We start from the raw sequence: 20,675 nt of genomic DNA, 5'->3' as shown, positions 1-20,675 counted from the left end.
GATAGGTTCATATGTAGCCAGCATGGCTTTAGTAAATTGAAAGAAACCTTTTTGTGTGAGAGAGGGACCTTGACTGTCTATTTGGAGATTACAGACTAGGGTATAATTCAATTAACTTTAAGGCTCCCAAACTTTTATATCCAGGTTTGACCTATTTGCTTAAGATTTTTTCGTATTCATCAAAGAGCAAGAACATTATTAGGCTTAGTTTGCTTTACGTCTCTTAGACCTTCCTACCATGAGAAATTTAGGGTGATATGTCACTCAAATAGTTTTTCAGTCTTCTCCTTGAGAAACTTTAGATGACAATGTCAGGCCATGATAACAACCTCAAAGATGCTGGAATAAGATCTTCCATAATGATCAGTCAAAAATATGCCATTGTAATTTCCATTTCTTAATTTGTTTTCTTGAGAGTTGCACACATGAAGATCTACGTATAAATCTCCCTGAGACATACCAAGGACATGGGAGCTGACTCAGAATATCTGGCAATGTCAACATTGATCTAATAACTGCTTATGAGTAATTGTTTATGTAGAGAATAGATATATAATAGACACTCTGCCTGTGTATTTCAGATGAATGAAGATATATTCATCATATATTTATGCATAATCTCTATCACTTCTTCCAGAAGATGACTTCTATCTGAAGACTGGCAAACTATCAACAGAATTATCTCTGAGTTCAGATAAAGTGAATAAACTCAAAGGATTTTATCGCAAATGAATTTCTGAGGCATTAATGTGAAGAAGAGTAGAGCATGGTTATGGTGTCTTCAGTTGTGTGTTTATCTCTTTTGTACTGAAATTTTGACAGCTGTCTGGGAACCTTCCACTGGGAAACGCACATTTAACAACATTTCAAATGTTCCACCATGTCAAATTCTGCTAATTTCCCAGCTGGATCCAGGAAGGTTTCTTAGGAAAAGTCTGTTTCATTAACAGCCACCTTCCTGATTCCTTCCTCCATGGGCACTCCCCATAGCAAGCTCCTGCAATGCTGGCAACCTGGGGAATCCAAGGAACTCTGCTTTCAGCTGTCCTCTGCTGTACACAAAGTCCCCAGCAGCCCTGAGTACCTCAGCCTGCCTTGAGGCTCCTGGAGCTCCCAGGCTCCTGGCCACATGGCAGAAATCCTGGTAGAAGAACAGCTTTAGTTTGTGGGAGATTACAAAGTCGAGTTAGGAAAAAAGGAAAAAAGAAAAGTAAACTGTTTTGCCTAAAAGAAAGCTAGCCAAGAATTTCCTTTCAGGGAGAAATATCTGTGTGGTACTTAAATGGTCTACTGCAATGGGCACGAGCAGCCAACTTTTTAGCAGTATGATTTAGGACAGTAAAAGGCTATTTGAACAACCTTCTGTTGGTCACAGAGAGGAAAAGCTGTCCTGGCACCTGTATTTTGCACTTTGGTGAGATAGCTCTTTTCCTGTTTATTATCCTGGTCTGATTAGGGAAAAGTTGCATGCTTAATGGTTTAATCAGTTCAAAATGATGAGCAATTCATTGCAGATTTGGCTCATTTTGAATGGAACTTTTTAGAGCTGTGGAAGCTGACTTTCAGAGGGAGAAAACACTGGTAGAGATGCTTGCTAAGACCTAAGTAAAGATCTACTGCAGGTTTTAACAGCTTACTCAGCCCTGCTATAGCTGGAAAAGATGTACATTTACAGCCAGCAGGAGGTCTTCTACAGCAGTACAGTTCCATCACCACTGCAGAGGGTGGCATTGCAGTAATTTAGCCAAACCTAAAGTAGTACAAATGAATGTGCTTGTGGGTGCTTAAAGGGGTACTTTCCTGATTTCAGGCAAGTTCTAGGAAGTCACAGCAGAAGTTTGAAGAAAGTAACACACCTGCAGAGTTGGTGCAGCAGTGAGGATTCAGCATAGCTGAAAAATGCCAGGGAGGTGCACCAGACAGATTGTGGAAGATCGGCTAAATAAAATGCTAAGAGAAAGATGACAGGTCTTTTTTGGAAAGGTCAGGAAGCTAAGAATAAGCTAGGGTTTTTGTGAAAAGGAAAACAGAGTTGGGAAAATTGGTATGAAAAAGAAAGGATGAAGAGCAACGAAAGCACATGCTATTCCCCAGTTTCCTCACAGACAGGATTTGTACTGTACACATATTATAGTTCTACTTGAAATAGTTCCCTGGAGGTTGGGTTGAAAATGAAGATATATGTTTCCAGGCAAAATAAATATGAAATATTACTTTGTCAATGAAAGCAAACATCTTAATTAGATTGCAAACAACCTAAAAAAAAAAAAAAGATTAATTAAACATTTACTTCTTTTTTAGTGACATATGTGTAAAATATGGGCACAGAATAATCCAATTACAAGCACTTTCAAATTGTTGGGCTGAGCTGTTAATGAAATAGGATGCATAATTTTCATACTATAAAGGAGTGTTGTCACTGTGGTCTCCATCCTTTTACTTTAATATCTCCTGTGTAATGATAAACAAAGATCCAAAGACGACACCAGCACTGCTGAAACGTACAATATGGGTGTCTAATATAATTATAATTAACAGTTTCCATTCATTTGCAAGATATACCCTGATGGCATTGCTCAAGAGAGGGGGAGCATTAGAGGTAATTATGCTTTGACTTTGTAATGTTGGATTGAAGTGGTGGTTTCTGACAAAACCAGAAATGACTGGTTGCTTTGAATAGTGTAACAGCACTGCCATCTAACCGCTCCTACAGAGAACCACAAGTTATCAAAAGGGAAAAATACCTCAGGTTCACACACTTAGAGAATCCTTATATTCTTTATGGTGAGTGCATGGAGATAGACTCTTTTTAAAATAAGAAATTACCTGATTTTTCTTTACAAGTAACAATATTAAACTTTTGTTTTTCTTCTAAATTTGACTATAAGAATTGAAGTTTGGCTTGTCTTTGAATGACAGAGGGAAATTTAAAACTGTAATGGAAATGTACTTTGGAAATTAAGGCTTGCTCAGGGACAAGAAAAACACACAAAACAGCCTGTGTGCTGGAAGGCAGTAAAAAGCCTCAGACAGCAAAAGACTGCATCATCACAAGAATTTCTACATAAAATCTCACACCTAGACTGCCAGTTCCCTACCTTATACCTAACAAATGGCTCCAAGAAAATGTTGAAGAACACTTAAAATAGAAAATGGAAAATAATTAAGAGACAAAGGCAGTATCAGTCTATAAGGTTCTGTCTTATCTTTATGCTATCTTGACTTGATTGACATGATCTAATTACTACTGTTTTTTCAGGTCCTCTTAATGCTGTTGTTACTGGAAGCAATGTTCACCAGAAAACAGGAGACTTTTAGAAAAAGTCTTTTACTTCCTTGCTCTTAATCTGATGTTCTTCAAGCCTATTGGATGGTGGATTTTTCCCCTCCAACTAGTCAGGGCTTCCAACAGTTCTTAAATGGCACTTTTTTTTTTTTCTTTTTTTCTGTGACTTCTTTTATTATTTTTAATTATTTAACTTTTCTTTTCCAGATATTCTTACGGTCTTGAGTTATTTTCAGACCTTTTCTTTCTTTTTTACTTTATGCCATCTTTTTAAAGACAAAACAAAGTGTTGCCTAATCAAAATACATGATGCCTATCAGAATATGGAGAATCAATGTATTCTTTACATCTTTGTTTTGCTGTTTTGTTGCTGAGTTAGCTGTAATGCAGCTAAGTGGAAAACAGCTTCAAGTGAATCCAAAGCTATGGGAGCTAAGACTGAAAGACCTACAGGTAAAGATCTAGGAGCAAGAGACTTGGAAGAAGAAAAACACAATGAAAATCAAATGTCAGTGGGGTTTAAAACACTTTTGAAAAAAAAAAAAAAAAAAAAGGTCTAGCTATATCTCTCTCAACTGGAATGTTCAAAATAAAGCACACAAGCAGACCAGAGCTTTCCATATTCAGTTTTCCAAGTATGACAATGATGTTGAAAATCAAGGCTCTGCTAAAGACCTTTCTGTCCTTTAAAAGCCTTATCATATAGAAAGGGAAAATGCGGTTTCTCTTTCTCTGCCTGCCATAACTTTGCAATATCTCGCTCAAAGCCTTGGTAAGAGAGGGAGAAAAACAAGCACTTGAGTGAAATTATTATTAGATTTTACTTGGGTAGAAAATGCAACTTAAAACTGCTTATAGATCTCCTTCAGTAATATTCATTATGGTTACTGTCCAGAAGACTAAAAATGCCACATGGATAATAAGCTATCAACAGGCTCTTTGAGAGACAAAGAACATCTTTCAGCAAAAAAAAAAAAAATTTTTTCAAGGTTATCTGCTCAGAACTTAATGTAGAAATAAGTAATTTAGAAGCACGAGCATGATTTCATCTAGTTTCACCCATGACAAACAACATAGTATCATAGTCACCATGGAGATACCTGTTTCTGCTTTCTGTTTGCAGCATATTCTCTGTCTGCCGTAGCTGCTTCAGAAGAGTTGGTGCAGGCTAAGTTTATGGAAGTTTATGATTGCCACCTGGTGGCTAGTAAAGAAAATCAATTAGTTTTTGGAAGCTCTGAGGTTATTAAATAGAAATTGTATTGAAGTATTGAGTGCTTGATTCCGGTAAATCCTGAGGAAGAGCCAGATGAAATTAGGCAGAGAAATGCATGCAGAATTTTCATTTATTCTTTTCCTTGCATTTCATTTTATTAAATAATATTTAGATGGGGGAAAAAAAAACCAAAACCAAATGCATTGAACACAGGGCCTGAGCTTTGAGCAGTCAATATGTCATTCACGAGGGCATCCCTGAACTATCTTCTGTCATCCATACATGGGTGGGTCTTTCTTAATAGCTGGTGCTTGTTTGGGGTTAAACTTATTCATAAAAAAGCAATACTATGTATAAACAATCAAAACCAACAACAAACCTCTGCAAATTCGTTTTCCTGCATTTGTTGTTTGCCTTACATTGACTATTTGATTCTAGAGGAATTTCTGCTGGGAAATAACAATCAGAGCAAACAAAGAGAATATTCTGTCAAGATTTGAAATATTGGATTACAAATCTCCCTTCTGGCTCTTGATGAACTCAGTGTCAATGACTATTCAGGCTTACTGTAATGAAGCAAATACCCAACTTTTTCAAGAAAAAAGCTAATGTTAGCAACAGAAAATTCATGATCCTTGGATCACTACATCATTTGAAAATAGATAGAACTGGCTACAATTTTTTTATCCAATGATTAAAAAAGTATTCAAATTCAAAGAAAGATTGCGAGTGCAAAGCAAAATGTTAGGATTTGGAAATCCTGCGCCTCATGATGGATGGAACATCTGACTCTGCCTTCCTTTTCTCTGGGCCAGGTGTCCTGAGCAGCCACATCCCTGGAGAATCACCTTTTGGAAAAAGGAGGTAATGAGTCATGAAGTCCCTAGATGTGATGGATGAGGTGAAATGTATTACAGCAGAGACTTGGAGAAGTAAAAGGATATGAAGGAAGGAAATTTATCTGTCCGCTTGACTATTTCCCATTCTTGTTCCCATGCTCTCCTTTTTTGCGTCCATTAAGTTGAAACTGGAAATATGTCATACATGGTGGCAAAAGAAAATAAAGAGCAATGGGACTGTGTTCACCAGCCTGAAAAGGCACTTGCAAGAAGGAAGTTGATCTCAGCCACAGAAAGAAATTAAACCACCACATATATGCTGCATTTAAAGTTCTTTATGGAAAATAGTATGAGAGTGTGCAATAATATTAGAAGGGCAAGAGGAAAGAAGATGAGAAATAGAAAGGAATTAACTCATCATCACTACCACCCCCAATATCAGAAGTATTGCTTAGTCTCCTCTTCATTTAAATTTTATCCTTGGGCATTTGGAGAAGGAATACCTCACATAAAGAGAGAAATTACTTTTGATATTCTTGCATATATTTTCCCTTCAGTGTTGAATACAATGTCTAAATCCTAGGGCATAAATTTTTGCAAAAATATGGAATTTTTAAAAATGTGGAGAATTGGGGATGTTTGCATTTCCTCCGACTAGCTTAAACAGTTTTCTGGGTATGTTTATATTAAACAAAGAACTTTCTTTTTTTCATTATGTTCTATAGCTCACATTTATCTGACCCAGAGGTGATAGTAGTTTTCAGCTAGGCAGTGCAAGCCTCAATTTATATCTTATTCATTTGTTTATTTAATTCATTGTACTTAAAATGGATAGATTAATGCATTTTACTTAGAGTAATTATTTAGAAAATTATTTATTCTGTTTTAAAATTTGATACTTCAGGGACATATCTTAAGAAATGAAATGAGGTCTGAATCATAAAGGAGACAGAATATCAAGATCTAAATGGGAGTTTTGATTTCCAGAAAATAAGAGTAGAGGTTAAGTCTAGGTCTTTGATTCAATTGCACACAATACAGGACCTGGCAGATAAATTAAATTTCAAGTTTCAAAATGCTAAGCATTAGAAAGAAAGAGACTTCAAACCTTATGGAACATTTGTTTCATATCCATCTTTGCTTTAAGAAAATACTGTGCAAGTTCAAAGGCAGGATATATTGATGTTATTGCTGAACTTAGTGCTCTGGCCAAAGATGAAAAATTCATAACTACTTTCCTAAATTCTGTTCTACTGGAAAGTGCAGTATCAACATCCACGGCACCTCATGCAATAATGGTATAGAAAAAAACTCACCTCAAACCCCATGGAGCCAATACAATCTCTAAAGCCTCCATAGAGCTCTGGAAGTATTTCTTGACTGTAGCAGTATTCCTCCTGCTGCATAAACCAGCCCCGTGGGTAACCAAAAAATTGTGTACATCTGTGTGTAGAAATTCACAGTATTAATGAAGCCAAGAACCACATACTGGTATGGTGAGGACTAAAACTTAGAGAATTACTTGTTGCAGGCAGTAAGAAGTCACAGTCCCTTTGATCCTATGGTGTTTCATCAAATGGAATGGGAATTACTGTGCAACTGGATTTAGGACCTAGAGGGTTTGAGCTGTAGGGGTGACTCCGAACCAAAACAACCACGGTCCCAGTTTCCTTCCATTTACCTGAACCTCCAGGTTTTGTTAGTCACGTGAGTCTAAACTGATTTTGACACAGTTTTCATGTATCCTTTGATATTTTGAAATATTTGGGGTTTGAATCCTTAATTCACATTTTTGGTTTTTTTGCAAGGCTGATTTTTATAGCTCTGTGTGGAAGACCTGAATTTTTACAATGTTGTCGTAATCATGAGACACCTTGAAGTAAATGTATACAACTTTGTAATTAAATGTTATTTTGATAAAGTAGGAGTACACCATATTCCTATCATATATCAAGTGATAGAAATAAAAGATATATCTGATTTGGAGCTGACACTGGATATAACAGTAGGCATAATAAAGTTAATATTGACAAGAAATGTGTATTTCTTATACCACATAATTTGGATAATTTAAGTAAGTTTATTGAGATTCTTCATTATTAGATAAGCAGTTATTATAGCATTACAATAGATTTGCTGTATTCTATAGCAGGTTGTTCATTTTCTTTTTTTCCAAATATGAAATTTTTGCCTCCTCAGAAAAAAAGAGCTAATCCACTTATTTGGGAATTATATTTTTAAAGTTAATAAACAGCTTTTTTTTTTTTTTTTTTTTTTTTTTTTAACTGTGAGCATAATCTTAGAGTAAGATATTATCAAGGAAAAAATGATTGGTCACTTTACGAAGAAATTTTCCAGAGTAGTCTGAAAAATTTGTTTCAGCAGTAATAGAGGATGTTCTTAAAATGGTGGAAAAACCCCTTGAACAAAATACTGAAATCACATACTCCTCAAAATTAGAAATAATTTTTATATAACAAAAAAAGCCTAAATTCTTGACCCAACTTGTGGTTTGTCTGAAAAATTTGGCCATCAATTCTTTCTTAACTTTTAGATTCTCATTTGTTAGAGTGCTAGACATGGGCTTCCACATTTATTTGTTTTTATTGTTACATACTCCGTGTTATTAAATTTCATGCAGGATTATGTGCCTATGCTGAGTATCTCTCGTCCTAGTTTCTGACTGCATTTACCTGTAGCACATTCATTTATACCTCCAGTTTTAGCTATTTCTGCAACCTTTATGCTCTTCTTAATTTAAGCTTTCTTTTAAGCTTTTCTCCTGGTAGCTTCCTAAAATATTTTGAGGAAGCCAAGGCTTCTGTGAAGCATCTGAAGAACAGCATAAGTAAAGTAAAATGCTTAATTTTCCATATTGCTCTGTTTTAATTGTCTTTGGGGAAAAAAATATAACTCCTCATAACCTTTGTTAAATGATAGATTAAAATAAGGTGAAGTAGTCTGTGCATTCGACAAGAAGAGATGTTGTCTGATTCTGGAAAAATACAGATTTCTAAGAGTGTAAATCTCTGAAGTTATTGAAACTCAAGGCAAGGATGAGGGAAACAAAGTCCAACTCATCATCATTTAGTATCAGATTCAAAAGCACCTGAGGAACCTGAAGCAAACAGATGCCTCCTGGAGTCCTGAGGGAATTAACTGGTGTAGTTGCCACTCTCCATGAAATTTAAAAAGTCTTGGCCATCAGACAAAGTCCCAGTGCCTGGAAAATGGAAACTGCACACCCATTTTTAAGCAGGGTAAAAAAAGAGGACCCTGTGAACCACTAACCAATCATTATCACTTTTGCACCTGGTAAAATGATGGACCTCATCCTCTTGGAAGTTATTTTGAGGCATGTGGAAGATTATTTTGGCATGGGAGATTATTTGAAACAGCCAACATGGCTTAACCAATGCAAATCATGCCTGCTTAATCTAGTAGCTTTTTGTGACGGAGCGTCTGCATCAGTGGACAACACAAGAGCTGCAAATCCCATCTACCTGAACTTCTGTAAGGCCTTTGGAATGTCCCACACAACACCCTTGATGCTACATTGGAGACGTGTGTTTGGTGGATGAACTGTTGAATGGAAAAGGAATTAGCTGGATGGCCATGTCTAAAGTCTTATGGTTAGTAACCAAATGTCCAAGTGGAAAGCAGTGACATGTGCTGTCCCTCTGGGGTCTGTAATCTATTTAGATGCAGTGGGATTGAATGCACCCTGCACAAATTTGTGGCTGATACCAAGCTGAGTGGTCAAATATGCTTGAGGGAAGAGATTACAAGAAGAACCTGGTGACCCTGAGTGGTGGCCCTCATTCACTCAAACAAGGCTAAATGCAAGATCCTACACCTGGCTTGAGCCAATCTTCAGGGTCAATACACATTGGTGGATGCACAAATTGAGAACAGCCAAGCAGAAAAAATACCTGGAGATGTCAGTGGATGAAAAATTGAACATGAGCCAACAGTGGGCTCTTGCAGCCTAGAAAGCCAATCCTTTCCTGGCCTGCATCAAAAGAAGCATGATGGGCAAGATGAAGGCCTACTCCATTCTTGTGAGATGCTACATGGAGTACTGTATCTGGCTCTGAGGTCCCCAGTACCAGATAGACTGTGCCAAAGGAGGACTACAAAAATAGTCGGAGTACCATGAAAATGGCCAGGGGGCTGGATCATTTCTCCTACAAAGTTAGGGTGAGGGAGTTGGGGTTGTTCAGCCTGGGGAGAACTGTGGATCCTTTCAAAGTATAAAGAGGGTTTAGCAAGAGAAACAACACCACAAGGGGAATAGTTTTAAACTAGTAGAGGGTAAGTACAGACGACACAAGAAAGATTTTTTTCTTATTATGAGGGTGGTGAGACATGGGAACAGGTTGCCCAAAGACGTTATGGATATTCCATTTGTGGAAGTGTTCAAGTCCAGGCTGCATGGAGCTCTGAGCAACTTGGTCTAATGAGAGCTATCCCTGCTCATGTCAGGAGCATTGGAAACTACGTGATCTTTGAATGTCTCTTTGCATTTAAATTTTTATACAATTCTATGATTCTATTAAATGTTCAAGGCATATTAAACAGAAGGCCACAGTAAACAACCAGGCATAGAAGAGGTCTGGATTATCTAAGTGGGTAGGAGTGAATGCCTGAAAAAATCTTTGCTTGCTTGGTCTGTTGAATACATTTACTTCTGAAGAACATCATGCATCACTTTCAGTATAGACTGTAGACTAATATAATCCTGTAAAGTTTTATTAAGAGAAGTGGACCAATCCCACCATAAGCTAAAAGAGATGGAAGATATGTTATAAAGAAAAAAAAAACCAAAAAAACCCAACAGGGTTCTTGAAATGACATTACATATATCAAATGCTTAATGAGTTTTACTTTGGTTTACGCATTCTTTGTTTCCTTTTTCTCATCCCCATGTAAAAATGGCTAGTCAGAAAAAAATATTTCATTCCATGCCCCAAACAGTTTTATTAAAATAGGAGTCACACTTATCTGGCATTCACTTTATGCCTGATGATGTTGCATACATAAAACAAAACCTCAATACCCTTGCAGTAGAGGAGACCTTGACTATGGGTTTGAAACAAAGTGTAGTCCTCGTATCTCCATCTAGGAAGCCTAATGAAAACCTGGCATTGCTAGGTCTCAGATTTTAATCTACTGAATCAGAGAAATTTGTCTCCTTCACAACATTGGATGCTATTCATCACAAGGAAAACCTGGTATCAACACAGACATTACGACATGCAGAAGGAGTTTGTATAAGTACAAACTTGTTTGTACTCTGTATATTGAAGTAGAACAGTTGTAGGGGACTTCATTCAACCACTGTAGGTACCTACCTGTGTGAACAGGTGGGTAGGGCAAAAAGTAGGTGGCTGTGAAGGTGTGGAGGCAATCTTAAGTTACACGTCTCTGAGGAAACTGTGAGGTTTCTGGTTTATTTCCTCACCATATTTACAGCTCAGATTGTTACAAATGACTTTTTATTTTCATCTTTGATTTGTTCCAGTACTGTAAACTGGATTTCTTGAATTTTTATTCATGTTATTATGAGGATCAGCACTAATTTCCACAGACTGGTTGCTATCATTTACTGTTACCCAAAATAGTTCCTAAAACATAAGAAATCTGACTTCTAAACATCTTTGAACTCACCTCTTTGAGCTGTGGTTTGGTTGCAAATCTTTTTTGAGAAGAACTGATCCTTGTGCAACCAGATGGACAAGTATTTACCACCAAGTCACACCCCCATTAAATATCCCATAGGTAGTAAATGAATCTGTGTTTTTGTAGATGCTGCACCATTGAAATTTAACATACATCTTCTAAAAATTAAATGCTCTTCTTTTGTGGATATTATTTTTCATTTATTCTATTTTTTTTCCTTCATAAGGGATCTGAGCTAAACAGCTGTAAAGTACTGTTGCTGGGCTGTACAGTACAGCCTGGAAAACCAGTTGAATATGAGGAAATTACCTCAATCTTTATATTTTTTGTCTATGGCAATTTCTGAAATAGATAACTGCAGTCTAGGCCAGAACATAAGTGTTTTGTCTTTTTTTATATATTTTTTTTAAAAGAAATTTGTTTAAATTTAAGCATTATTTAAAGTAATTATTCCCCCCAACACCTTGGATTTAATTTCAGTCACAAAACCCTGACCCAAAAAGTCAGACTCACTGTTTGCATCTTTAAATTTATTCTTAGTAGAGCATTATTGTTAGTATTTTTTTCACAATCTTCAACAGTTTCTCCTGTCATTTTGAAAACAAGTTTTTTCTGTGAGTCATTGTAATAAATTATTTCATCAAAGTTCTCTGTAAAAAATTAAAGATAGTATTAGTTGCTTAACTAAAGTTGCTATAATAATACAATATTTAATATATTATTACAATTTACAGGTTTTTTTTTTCTTTTGTTTTTCTGACAGGACCACATAGCCCTCTTTTCAATGCTAAGAATCATAGGACATTCCATATTGTTAAAAAACACTGATGCCAGTTTAGCCCATTTCAAATAAAATCCAGTCCTTAACTCTGAAGAAAGAAAATAAAAACAAATAACAAAGAAAAGAAAAAAGAAACAAAGATTAAACACACTCAGATAAACCTATTTTTAACATGAGCTTTCTGTCATACAATTTGGAAGGAACAGAAGAGTAGAATAATTCTAATTGCAAATCTTTTAACAGAAACATATAATTTGTAGCTGCATAGTTCAATCTGAATCTTTAAAAGGCCAAAAGTCTGGTTTTCAACAAAACAAAGGAAAACAAACAAGTGAAACCAAGCAGCTTCTAAAGAACTACATAAATAAATTGTTGTTTAGGGTTAATTTAAAAAACCCAAAACATCAGAATTTTTAAATTTCATTTTCACTTGTGGGAGTGAAAATATTATAAATTTTTTTTCAGTCTCTCTCATTGTATTTATAATCCTGTGTAAGTTTTTGCATATTCAAACCCTGAATGAAACTTGTTAGAGTTCAGAAAAAGAAAGGTCTAACAAATCAAAGCTCAAAGCTTTGGCTCAACATGACTTTTGCATAGAGCTGCAGCTAATTTGACCAAACCCTTGGACAAACATTGGGAACATTTCAATCTTTCAGCTGATCACATGTTTATTTATCTTATGCATGTGAGTTTTTCTGTGCTCAAAGGGACCTTGGACTTTTCAAATCCTCCCCGAAGTCAGTGGAAAGACTTGCTCTGAAACTGGCAGATTTTGATCCATGGCATTAATCCTAGTTCCATCTAAATGAAAAGCATGAGTCCCATCGAATTCAGTGGACCTATGGACTAATGATGAATAGGAAATGATGTGGGAACATCTCTCTGCAGATGAAAAAATACTTTTATTTCATTAAATATTTTGTGTTTTGTTTTCATTATTTTGTTCTATTTCTTATTCTACATGTATAGGAAATATGAAATAGGAGAATTTTACCTCTTATCAAATGCATTTAATTTTTCAGAGGGCTACCAAGGCAAAATTATGTCGTAGTTCAGACTGGTGACACGGTCAGAGAAAGGGAAATGTGGAGGAAAGAAAGGGGAAAGACAATTCTTTTTTCTTTTGCCCTTGTTTTTACTGTCTTTCTACAAAACTATCAACAACTAGTGACTATTTTCTTATGATATCTTCCAACTTATGTAGCTGCTCTGCCTTTTTTCAAAGTTTTCTTAGAAAACTGCAAAGCAGCTTACAATTGTTAAGTGCCACTGCCACATGGGAACTTGGTCTTGTAAAGTGCTAGGTGCCCTTCATCATCAAATAAAACAAGTGGAACTGAGCACACTTGAATTCCCGGTGGAAATTATAATGAAGACTGTCAAAATTACATAATGCTACCAGATAATCTATCAACATTCCTCAGAGGAGGAAAACATCTCTCTCCTATATGTGTGTAGTAACCAGAATTTCTACATTTGTCCTAGACCAATTTTTTGTTCAGTGATTTGCATCCACTGCAGAAACACTAGAAAAGAAAAAAATTAGTTTCTCTTTCTCATTTAATTAGAGTAGTCTGCTGATTAGAGAAGGACTGATCTGCATTCACAGAAAACTCATTCACTGTGTTCTAGATGGTATCATGTTGCCACTTCATCCTACACTGCGTTTCATGCAAAAAAGCTGGTGGAGGAGCCTGTCTAGTAAAAAACTTTCAGAAATGTGAATTCCAGACATAGGAACTTCCTAGATGCTCTAAGAATGACCCCAAGAGAGCAGGAGTAAAATAGGGCTATCCCATTCTACGTAGAGCACTTGCTTAGATAGTACCTTCCTCAGGAGATTCTTGGTTTGTATCATCAAATCCTACTGTGTATTATGCTTCATCCACATTAATTCAGAGTTGCATATTAGCCACTTATAAGACACATAAAATTTTGGTGCTGCAATGCTCAATGTTGTCCTGACTAAAAATACGTTGAAATACATCATGTAGTGATCTCTGAAAATAAATCCCTCTGCTCCCTGATTTATCCCTTTGACAGAAAGTACCCTTCTTCTGTCTTCAATTTCCCCTCTGCTAAAGACTCCATGGAAAGGTTTGTATGTCTTTGTTATGCCAGTTGTCCCAGCTGGCATTCTAGTCTTCATCCAGGTGTCCTTCATTTTCCACTGGGGTGGGACATGACATCTTTTATCTTGTCCTACCATGGACAATAAGTCCTGGCAAAGTCATACAAGAGGGGCAGCTGGGAGGAGTGTCTTAACTGTTGCAGAGAGATTTGACAAAGACTGGTTGATAAAACCCTTCTGCCGAGATAGTTCTCAGTGTGAAAATAGCAAAAAGATCTAGAAATGTATGCAGCTGGCTTGCTCATGCTGGTTCCAATGCATGCTTATTACATTTATCCTGTTTCAGCTGTTTGGGGTGCTCGGAGCACATGTTGCATTTAAAGCACAGTAGTGTTTCGTCTGTCTCTGTAATGACTCTCTGACTGAGGCTGAAGGTGCAAGTAGGCCAAGCACATGCTCCTCAGAAGAGGAAACTGAGTCACTTCATGTGTGTCCAAGAGATGAACACAGTGAGAGAGGGAGAGCTGAGACTGAAATGCTGAAGCAGAGGCAACACTTTGAGTGTAGACTATCCCTTAGGACTTATGACTGAGATGTCCTGTGTCCCCAACAGCCGCTGGAACTGCTGGGATGAGGTCTGTGCTGGGATCTTCCTGTGTAAGTCTACGACTTCAAGGGGAAGTTCAGAAAAATAACTAAACTCATAGGAGACAGTATGTGGAAAGAATAGCCAAACATGTCCCTTTTGCCCAAATTATTTACTTTTTTATTATAAAATCTATTTCTACGTCTGAAATTCTACCTGGAAATTCACACTCCATAGTAAGGAATATAAATACAGCAATTTTGCTCTATTTTTTATAGGTTTTATCCTTTGGCATTTTTGTTCTACAGTATGCTGTATTTGTAATAATTGTAGAGAACATATATTTTTGTCTCTCTTTTTTGATATAGGTCTATTTCTATATAGATCTACAAGTACATATAAATATTTTTCTTTATTTTTTAGTCTCAATTGTATTTGAAGAATTATAGCTGTTTCTTGGATGGATTTTCTAAATCGGCCTAGACTTTTTATCCTCAGAATGGCAATAGTTCTCTCTCCCTCCTTTTCCTTCCTATCTCAAGCTTGTTAACACTTGAAAAAATGCTGTTTAGTATTGGATACATGGAGGTGTTCAATAATGTAATTTCTCAGGGTTGCTGTAGGAAATATTGGCAAATTATATCCCTCAGTTGAGATGGTTTGTGATCCAGTCCTATTTCTCATAAAAACATCTAGCTTTAATGAGAATTATCATACTCAGAACTAGACATATTATTTTCCAAAGGTTTTCTAAAAGACTGCTGTCAGCTGCTGAAAAATGACAAAGTCTCTTTTTACCTCAAAAAGCTATTTAATTTCTTCTACACAAAGTTTCTGGTATTTTGTCCTCCATACTTGTAGTTAAATTTGGAAGTCACTCCTTCACCAAACTAATATGAGTAGACAGTAATAATAAAAAAAGGACCATTCACCATTAATATGTTATCGCCAGTCTCTTGTCAAGACTTGGCTAGGGCTGAACCCAGAGATCTTCTGCTTATGCACTATGCCCATGAACAATTCCTGAGTAAAGATTATGGGATAGAAAATTGAGACTTAAGTGCTACCATGGAATTTTGTGGGTGCATGCCTTTACCTGTACCAGGGCTCACTGAAGCCAGCATGACTCTGAGCCCAGCTGGAAGCCTGCCTGAGCAGGGCTTATCATGGGGCTGTGGCACTGATAGCACATACTGTGAAAGCTGAAGTAAGGACCAGGCACCTTCACAGACCCCTTGCTTAGGTTACCTTTCACATGTATCTTGAATTTTCCTAAAAACTGGGTCTACTCCACAAATGAGTTTTGCTTGTGCTTTGTATAGTCACTCAAGAGTTTTCACTGGTGTGAAATTGGTGTGCATGTGCTACCTTCAGCTCTCATGGTAGGCAGGTATCTTCTGTGCAGACAGGAAACGCTTGCAAAAAGGACATTCATTATCATAAATACAGAGAGCAGAAGACAATGCTTTGTCCCTCACTCTTTCATAGAAGAGTATAACTATAGAAGCTGAGAGTCACAATGTGTATCAGATGACACCTGCTCTCTCTGCTCTTTGAAGTGCATCTCTCATTCTTTTACTCTTTCTTCTTTAATCATGCAGAATAAAATTATTTTTATCTCTCAAGGAGAAATATCTTTGTTTTGTTTGTAACTACTGTTCAACAGATTCTTTGGCAGCTGATGGCTTGGTTTCATCATTTATAGAACTAAAACTTCATCCTAACATTTTGTTGGGTTTTTTTGTCTTTAAATTATGGTGTGTAGAACAACAGCCTTCACCTGCTATATTAAAAAAAAAAAAAAAGAAAAAAGATACTGTCTCTTTAATGAAAGGAAAGCAACAATATACTGTATTACTGAATGCAAACGCAATAAGGAATAACATATAGCTCTGGTTATGTTATATGACATTTGGCTTAGCAGTATTAACATATTGCACAAAATCTGCATTTTCCCTATTGCAGAAAATAAGACGATAAAAGACATGGGAAATTAATTTCCTCCATATGATCATAAAATAAATATTCTTTTTTTACTTTTTCTTCTCTTCAGTCATTTGCAGTAAGATTTTAGTGTTACTTCTTTGTTAAGCCAGCTCTTTATCATGTATGTATTAGGCATACAGTACAAGGAGAAATGGAACAAGATGGCAGTTATAGCAGTGGCAAGATGCAAATTTATTCTGAAAAAAAGTAATATGTGCACAATATCAAGCATGCTTAAGTTTGTGCCAGGAAAACTATTACGAATGAAGAATGGATGGGATGGAATTTTGCATCATACATGATTACATGTTGCTTAACTTCATAGAAGAGTCTTTGTCTACTCCTGATGTCCCAGGTACCACCAAGAGAAGCTTCTTACCACACTGCTAGAGTGAAAATGGCAACAGATACCCCAGCAGTATTCAACTGCAACATGACTCTTTGTTTCAGAAATTAAAGAAACAGACCTCAAAAAGATGACAGAGAAAATTCACAGACCATTGAACTGCAGGCACTAACTCCAGGTAGGGAGAGGGGGGTGAATTTATTACATCTTGTATTTGTAATTGAAAGTCTGTAATTGTTTTCTGCTTCATTTTCCCCAAGTTTAATTAGGCTACATTATGTATGTGATGTTGTTGTCACTGTTTTTCCTCCTGTCTCTCTCATATTGTATGACACGTGACTGAGTGTAGCCAAGCAGTGGAAGAGTCATTTTTCACTGACACCACTTGAAGACATTTTTATAGAAAAGTAAGGGATGAAGAATGAAAAAGAGCAGAAAAGAAGAAATAAAATACTTTAAAGATAGATCTCGACATTAATTCATCATGAGGCAAAAGAGAAATAATAAAAACTCTTCTTCAGGTGCCAATTCAATCGAGATGAACCAGACTAGGTACTGTATTGGTACAGTGTAAAAATAGATGACAGTGATTAATGGTGTGAACAAAAAACCATGAGGAACATCACAGGAATGGATGTTGGATGGCCTTTGCACAGCAGAGGTAGATAAAGGTTATAACAAACTGTTTACTGACCATGTACACTTACTAGAATTAAGAGGTCAGTTGAACAAGAGCTCACCTAGTAAGAGCTTTCTCAGTAGTGTGACTTATCAGCTGTTGTACAGTACCAGAGCACTGCCCAGTTATTGCTCCATAACTTTTCAGTAACATGTCTGTCCTTCAAAAGTCTACATTCTACCATTAGTTAAGGCTTTTTCTTTTGCATTTCTACATTTCCCCCAACTTTGCATCAATTTACTGTAATTAATACATGTGCCTCTAAAAGAAAAGAAAATAAATAAAAAAGCACCATGTTTTATTGAACAAAATATAGCATGTGCAAGGAAGGGAAGGGAGGAATTATAGAAACAAACCAGTGCTGAAGAATTTTGCATTAGCTGGTGCTTTTAGTTGTTGTCGTATTTGCACAGATCGTTTTAGGCTCCTCAGTCCAGGTTGTAGCAAAACACTATCAAAACAAATACTCTTGCAAAATGTTTGAGCTTCGCAGCTTAACATGTGCATCTTGAACCGCTTAAGCAGCATGGTTATCTTCTTTTTGTTTTTCTCCAGAATTTAACAGACCGTAAATTGTATACAAAAACGCATTATGCACCAGTGATTAAATGTTCTTACAACATTAATATTTATCAAGGGGTACTTCATAGCTAGAAAGTAGGTAACTATATTTTATTTCCTAAGAGAACATTTTCTATAGTTTTCCTTCATTTCCCAGCTACACAGAAAACATCTCTAAAGTGCACTTCCCAAGTGTAGTTAGAGAATAGGAAGGAATGTAAAGTTTTTAAAAACAGCCCTTATTAACTTTTCCTTCCATTGATTCTACTGTAAACTCTAAAAAGCCTTTTTAAAAAGCAAGTTCTCGTACACTCAGCAGGTGAAATGTTCCCACAAAAAATAAAAGTAAACAAATTCAAAACCACCCCGAACAATGAAAAACCAGCATATTACAATCTTTTCTCTTGACTACTCATATCCTAGTATATATTTACTGTTTTTATTGCACATTTATGAAAACGGTTGTCCTATATATTTAAAAAAAAATAGTTTCTTTATCTGTGCTAACACATTCTTGTGCATCCTTAATAAACTAGTTACTTTCAACAACATGTAGGTAATAGAAAAACAATGGAATCAAACCAAGGAGATAATTTGTATTGTAGATGTTAATAGACTTCTAGTGTAATTCAGTTGTGAAAAAAAAAAGAGTTGAAATTTGGAAGTTCTTGGCTCCCATTTTCTGTGGAAATCTGCTGGCTATGCGACAGCAGGAGAACTCAAAACGTGATTCACAATGAATGTCAATCCTTCACCTCCAATATGAAGGCTTCCCAACTATTCAACTTGCTGAGCATAACTGGTTTTACTTAACATATCTGGAAAAGGCTGCTCCTGTTCAACTGACCAGTGAGAAAGGACTGGACTTCTTCAAAACGGGTATTGGAGCAACAGTTTGTTATATATTTCTTTATACTTTTTAACTGTCCGATCCCACCTTGTAAGGAGAGCACTTGTTTGTTCAGCTAAAAGGAACCCCCTTCATGCTCCTTTTGGGTTTGCTCAGTCAACTGTTTTGTGCAACAGTGGCAGAGGCACACTGGAATTGTGTACCCATTCATTGTGATTACACAGACAGAAGCAAATGTATGTTGTCTGTGACGGTAGATGGGAAAGGGAAAGGAGATGAATGGTTCCCATGGATAAGAGGACAGTAAGGTTTGTTTGGGGTTCTTTTTGTGGTTGCTTTTTTTTCTTTTCTGTTTCTTATTCTTTTCTCTTTTTTGGTTAAATTTTGTTTTGTTGTTCTTTTTTTGGGTTTTTGTTGGGGTGTTTTGTGGGCTTTTTTGGGTTTTTTTGGTTTGTTTGGTTTTTTCCTGTTTTTTTTCCTTTTTTTTCCTGTTTTTTTTCCTTTTTTTTTTTTTTTTTTTTTTTTTGCTATGTCATGAAATCATAGCAGTCATTCCTCTAATAGAAACTGACAGGACATAAAAGACAGAACTATCAGATGAACACACACAATGACTAGAAATATATTGACAGAGAAAAGACTTAATTTAGCTTTGAGAAACTGTCCCAAAAATAAAATCCTGTATTAACAAGTGCAAAAAACAAACAAACAAAAAAAAAACTCCAAACATTAAAACACAGTGTATAAAATGGTGTGAGAAAGTTAAGTCACCAAACAGCTTTTTAGTCAATAAAAAGCTGCATTTGTGTGTCCTCGTTGTTTAGGTAGCGGCCCATTCTTTTCATTTTACCCAAAAGGTCATTCAAGAAGAGCTCTGAGGGTAAAGCACTCAGTCCTTGCTATTTTTGACTGTAGTAATTTGGGCCTGTTGTGTTTCTATCATGTAAGATGAATCCTTTCTTTTATTCCTCATTGGTTGAATTATCTTCCAAAGTTGTTATGCTTCCAAAGCCCAGTCCTGTTGAGTTCTGTGCTGCTGAGATTGTAAGTACTGTATGTAAGAGAATTAATACAAGAACACACAGTTTAAGTCTGCTGTTACACAGTCTTGATGCTGATGAAACTGTGAGCGATGTCCTGTGACACATTGTTGAGCCACTTGTTTTTATAGTCCCTTTGGGTTGATGATCTGATAATAGTCCCCATCTGACATCACAGCATTCTGGTTCTGCATTGGTTGGATAGTTTTCATAGAGCCCTGTAGGGTAAACACAAAAGAAAAATAAATACCAGGCACAAGATTTGGCAGAAGTAGTAGCTTGAAGGAACAGCTGACATTTATCTAATCTGTCGAATCCATGTCTTTGGGTGAGACTGAGGCCCTCAGAAGTCCTGTAATTCTGTATAATTATAGACGTTGAAGGAATATGCATCATCCAACAGGAAGCAGCATCAAAAGGTCATTCAGCAAAAGTATGACACTGAGTATGATTGCGTAAAGAAGCAACATTAAAAAGCAATTGATGTTTGAATGATAAGGGTATTTTAATTCTTCCTTCTTGGGAAGTAACAAACAATGATGAAGTAAGAACTAATTAACCCAGATGTTTCCACAAAATTTGGACTTTAAAATTCTTCTTTCAGTATGTGACCACATAAAGATAGACATTAAATAACAAATAATGATGCACTGATGATATTGGCTATTTTAATTTTCAAACCTGTGTAAATTAGGCTGTATCGCAGGAACAACTTCCAAACAGAGCTGTTCAGAACCTATTTGTTTATC

At 36.2% G+C, this 20,675-nt stretch overlaps 1 protein-coding gene across 1 annotated transcript in view; it reads right to left on the bottom strand.

Annotated features, from left to right (window-relative positions):
• Positions 1 to 11,532: 11,532 nt before the first annotated feature.
• Positions 11,533 to 20,675, bottom strand: part of NALF1 (NALCN channel auxiliary factor 1) — a 441,925-nt gene continuing 432,782 nt past the window's right edge. The window contains exon 3 of the mRNA XM_064711913.1: positions 11,533 to 20,144. Within this exon, the coding sequence (XP_064567983.1) occupies positions 19,849 to 20,144 (296 nt within the window). The 3' untranslated portion in view covers positions 11,533 to 19,848. The remainder of the gene's footprint in view (positions 20,145 to 20,675) is intronic.

The sequence above is a fragment of the Zonotrichia leucophrys genome, chromosome 1 (genome assembly GCF_028769735.1).
Source record: "Zonotrichia leucophrys gambelii isolate GWCS_2022_RI chromosome 1, RI_Zleu_2.0, whole genome shotgun sequence".
In the NCBI taxonomy this organism is placed as follows: Eukaryota; Metazoa; Chordata; class Aves; order Passeriformes; family Passerellidae; genus Zonotrichia; species Zonotrichia leucophrys.
Note: the sequence above shows the minus strand (reverse complement) of the source record. Positions and strands in the feature narration are given on the sequence as shown.